This window comes from Trichophyton verrucosum, assembly GCF_000151505.1.
Source record: "Trichophyton verrucosum HKI 0517 chromosome Unknown contig00297_1.f1.exp, whole genome shotgun sequence".
NCBI lineage: Eukaryota > Fungi > Ascomycota > Eurotiomycetes > Onygenales > Arthrodermataceae > Trichophyton > Trichophyton verrucosum.
Window position 1 is genome coordinate 1 of NW_003315452.1, and position 4,837 is coordinate 4,837.

General features: G+C 45.4%; 1 protein-coding gene across 1 annotated transcript; it reads left to right on the forward strand.

The window, feature by feature from the left end:
• Nucleotides 1-2,094: 2,094 nt before the first annotated feature.
• Nucleotides 2,095-3,396, forward strand: TRV_03622 (uncharacterized protein; the record flags this gene model as incomplete). The annotated part of the gene is made up of 3 exons (XM_003022212.1): nt 2,095-2,890; nt 2,987-3,247; nt 3,308-3,396. The coding sequence occupies 3 exons, from the start codon at nt 2,095-2,097 to the stop codon at nt 3,394-3,396; spliced, it is 1,146 nt and encodes a 381-aa protein (XP_003022258.1).
• Nucleotides 3,397-4,837: the final 1,441 nt, after the last annotated feature.

Here is a 4,837-nt window from a genome sequence, read left to right on the forward strand (position 1 = left end):
GAAAAGGAAAGCGCTCCACTCAGCTTCATGTCTTCAGGGGCCCATCTAATTAGGTAATCCCAATCCTCCCGTATGGAGGTACAGCGCCTGTTTCGCTTGGTGGAATTTGCTAGCTTTTTGCTTTTCTTTCATTCCTCGTTTCTTTCTTTTTTGCGTTTCTATCTTCTATTTCCTTTTACTTTCGAAACCCCCAATTCCACGATGCGCTAACGTCAGGCGATCAGACCAGATTCAATTCTCCACTATGACATGTTCCTGATTTCTGCTTTCGATGCCTGCTCCGATCCCCTTCAGTGTTCCAAAAAAAAAAAAAGGTGTTCATTGTTCCTTTTGCTCTCGGTCTGCCCAGTCCGGATCCCACGACCTGCATGTTGCGGTTCCAAATTCAAATTAGCTGAAGTAGATGGAGAAATGGCCAATTCGTCTCTTTAGTTATCTCTGCCGGTATCCCGATGTCAACGCTGCTACTGTCTCAGTTCCCGGTCAGCTGACCTCCCATCCTCCAGGGCCCTCATATTCCAGAAGGACCTTTAAATTAGTCTGCAAATTGCACAGAAAGCAAAATTGGCTGCTCAGTCTGGCAAGGATTGAATCGAGGAATGATCGCCGTTAAAGCCATGAGTACCAACCAATCACAGTCTTCTATACCGGCAAAATCGTCAATGATAGCTTTCTCATTCATACCCTGCCAAATCGGAACCTTTTGTTCTTTTTTTTGGCCTGTGGCGTAGATACCGCTTCCATACTGGATCAATGGTTGACCGCTAAACTCCTGGGCGAACCCCCTCGCGTATGTCCTGTCTTCCAGCATATTTCATGTTAGACCGATATGCAAGACGAAAGTCTGGGTCAGAGCAGATCCATTGCCTAAAAGGAAAATGATCAGAATCGGTCTGGAGGTGAACTGATTAATCCAGGCCATCCAGCCGCACCATATACGGCATCGACGGAAAGACGTCGATGGGGGATAACGGGACTTATAGCCGGTTGCATACAACGTGTCTGGGGAATTTGTTTGCCCATTAGTTTGGGTTTGGGCTACTCCGTACTGTGATTTGCATTATAAGCGCTCAATAGCCACCCGGCTTGCATCTTCACCTCTTTATACTTCCAACCAGCCTCGCATCATTTGTTCCACGCAATGAGTATGCGAAATAGGGGCACTCGGCTGGTTGAAACTAAGTTTCATAAGGCTCAGGACATCTCCACATCAACAAGTCCACCAGTTCCGAAGTTGGGTAAAAAGCAATCCCAGACGGTTCATATATTACTTATTACGCCACCTCCAGACTTTTGAAAAATAATCATTTCAGCCGATGTATATACCCCGCCTCTCCAGAGTATGCTGTGAAGGATATTTCTATTATCACAGCAGCCGTTAGCTAACGACCTCTTACGACAGCCGTGTCCGCTAAGATTCTTGCTTCCTCGATCTACACTTTTTCCTCAAGACATTGCTTGGTGGCCTAAACCAAGCCCACGCTCGTTTTGCCCGTTGTTGAACAGTTTCAGCTTCCCATCACCTGAATCATATTGCGTTCTTTATTAAATCCAATGCTGATATGATTCCGTTCACGGTCCACCAAAGATTCGAACATTTATGACCACGCAAACTTATGACTCTTTACTCCTTACCGATCATATTACTACAATTGCCTAATATTTGTTTTCTTCGGCAACACTAGGACCGAAAACATTTTCTCTTTGCTTTGAAGTTGACCTCAACCTCCCTTTGGAATTCGACTGTTGTTTTTTGGTCCACTTTCCTTATCCTGGAATGTTGCAACAAGCTATCAACTCACCCTTACATTTGGCTGATTGAAATCTACACAGTCATTGCACCTCTTGAGCCGAGCGGCCCGCTTAATTACGTCGAAATATTGTTGGACAGCTTCTACTCCCGTTTTACGCCGCAGTTCCGGGATACCTTCACCCTAAACAATAAACGAGCAGTCCTTCGGATATATAGCAGAGCTGGCGGCGCGAACCAGAAACGTGGAATTCTATGCCAGCCCGCCAATCTCACCTCCGACGCGTCGACCCTCAAATCTCGAGCCGTCGTGGGGTGGGAACACTTCAGCCCAGTTTAGGGGGATGGATGGCGGCGACGGTCATCAGAAGAAGTATGACACTTCCTATATATCAGGTCGGGTAGTTCGTGAGACTCCTGGTGCATCCTCCGACCGATTTCGACAACCGCAACAATCAGGCTCTCTCAGGAGAACAACACTGGATAGTACTCCTCAAGATGGGGCCACCCCTCTTCCCCCTTACGGCGGATCTGAATATTTTGAATCAACGCCTTACAATACCTCACAGCTACAAAGCGGCTCAATACAGTATCAGCAAGGTTTTCACAACTCACGAAATCCCCCACAATCAACGCAACAATCTACACCGCAGGAGCAGCAGCAGCGACTACAACAATATGACCACAATATTGTCTATAACATTAATCCCCATGACCAGACGCCGTCTTCGTACTACCAGCCACGGCAGTCTGCGGCCATCGAGGTTTTGGCAACCCAGTTTGGAGTTCCACAATATTTCCCTCCTGATGAATCTTCAGGAGGAGCGGGCCCTTCAGCACAATATTTAAGTCCTCAAGACCAGTCGCCTGGGTTTCCTCAACTTCCTCCAGTGAGCCGGGCTGGTGTGGCAGCATCATTTGCTGAGAACATGTCTGGCTTTAATTCCACTTCCGGACCAGATCCTCAAGACCGACAAGAAGCTACTCTGCAGAGATCCTCGGGGCTTGATGAAGCATACAACCGTTACCAGCAAACTTTAAAGCAAGTATTTTACGATATTAAAGCCGGCCGTCTTGCAAATGCCAGTGAATCTATGCTTGAGATGTCAGAATGGTTACTTGGAAATGCAGTGGAACTGGGTAAGCATATGACTTCTCATAAGCTCTGTCGTGCGCTCCGAGTCCCACGCAAGGCCTGAGTGTGCAAAATAATTTTGAGCTAATAACTGATTCTAGGGCTGGTTCGCGATCAAGAAGACCTTCACGCTGATCGAATTGACATGTGGAATAACTTTAATACGTGCTGGCTTGCTATTTGTCAAAAGCAGAAAGATACAACCCTGGAGATGTTCGATACAGGAGTTCGTCCCGCTGAGCTTTTAAGCGAAGCCGCTCTGCAAAAGCTAGGAAGAGAATTAGTCCGACTCTGTGACAAAATGGAGCAATACGGCTTAGTTGACTACCAAATGGGGGTTTGGGAAGAAGAGATATTATGCGGTAAGTGAATATGACTACCCATCATTCGACCATTCTAATCTGATTCCGTGGACAATATAGTACTGGGGCAATGTCTCGATCTTCTTGAGGGACATGAAGAAACCAGTGCATCAAACAACAGGAACAGACTTCCAACGGCTGATCATTAACTTGATCGCCCTTTAGCCCGCATCGATCATTGTCTCGTCGCGATTGGACCACGTAATATGAGAGATGGAGCAATGTGATTTGAAGCTTGCACGTCAACACAAGTTGTTTCACCAAGCTTTGTTAGTTAACGCAGACCGGAGTCATCCCGACTTGTCTCTACCCGCCCAGATTATGCAACCTGCATGAAATTCATACCCTTCATTCTCCCCCTGGCCAAAACTTCAATCCTCAATATGGCTTCATCAGTTGACATTGGCCCAAAAAAAATAAAAATAAAAAAAATAACAAAACAAAAAAAAAAAGAAAAAGAAAAGAAAAGGAAGGTCCCGCAATTTATTCCATTGTCTCGATCTCTCACACATTCTCTAATCCTACGACAGTTATGTGTGACGGCCGCGCTCTCCAGGTTATTTTATTACTTTGATTTTTTTTGACATTCTAGGTCTCAGAGGAAAAAATCAGCCATTCAACGTCCTAGATTTTAGAGGGAAATAGAGTGGTCAACGGATTGGTGCATTTGGATGTTTGGATTCATTTTTATCTTGTTATTCCATTAGTGTCTTCTTTCTTGGTTCGACAACGCACGCCCTCCACCATTTACTACTATGTGACCTGTCTCGCCAAATACGTTGAGCTCTTCCACACGGCACCAATGCTTTCAAGGATCAACTTTTGGACAACCTGTATAGTGGGGTTTGCATTCTTTTTCATGCGGTGGAGCAGCATCAACGTCAGCATTCCTCCAGTTTGCTGTGCAATATTTCTTGGTTCTTCGCCTTTTTTTTACCACCCCTTGCGCGTTTATCGTCCTGCGGACCCCTTTTATGTGTTTTCTTTTGGATGTCTTGCTTGCATTAGTATTTTCCCCCTCTCAGTTGATGTTTCTCCTTTTCCTATCTTTCAGTTCATCGTGACACCGACTGCCTGGTTTTCAGTTTTTACCATTTTGTCTTCTTGACCTGGGGTATGTTACGGTTTACTTGCAGTGATATAAAGATACCCATTTTGCTTTTCTTTCAAATTTATTAGATTGGGGTTACATTCTCTTCTTCCTTGCATTTCATACCTTACTCCTTACTGGTCTTGAGCGCGGTATTATTGGATGGCCGGAGTGGGACGGACTCGAAAGCTTTTTGTACAGAGTATATGTGCACGGCTAAGAGACCTCAGGGAATAGTACTGGGTCAGAATGGTCAAATAAATGTCCATTTTCGCAGCAACGAACAGTAAGAGAAAAAGAAAGCCAGGCATAGAGCAATGCGTTTATATGCTTAACACTTACACCCGGGCTATTATATGTACGAAGCAGACATTCTCAGCTATTACGTTACACAACAGGGTCTTGTTTCTCTCTCACCAAACTACAGTTCCCTCTGTATCTCCTTGCGGACGTTGAGCTGCTGTTGCTTGTCTTTTCTCCGGATGACTGCATACTGAAAC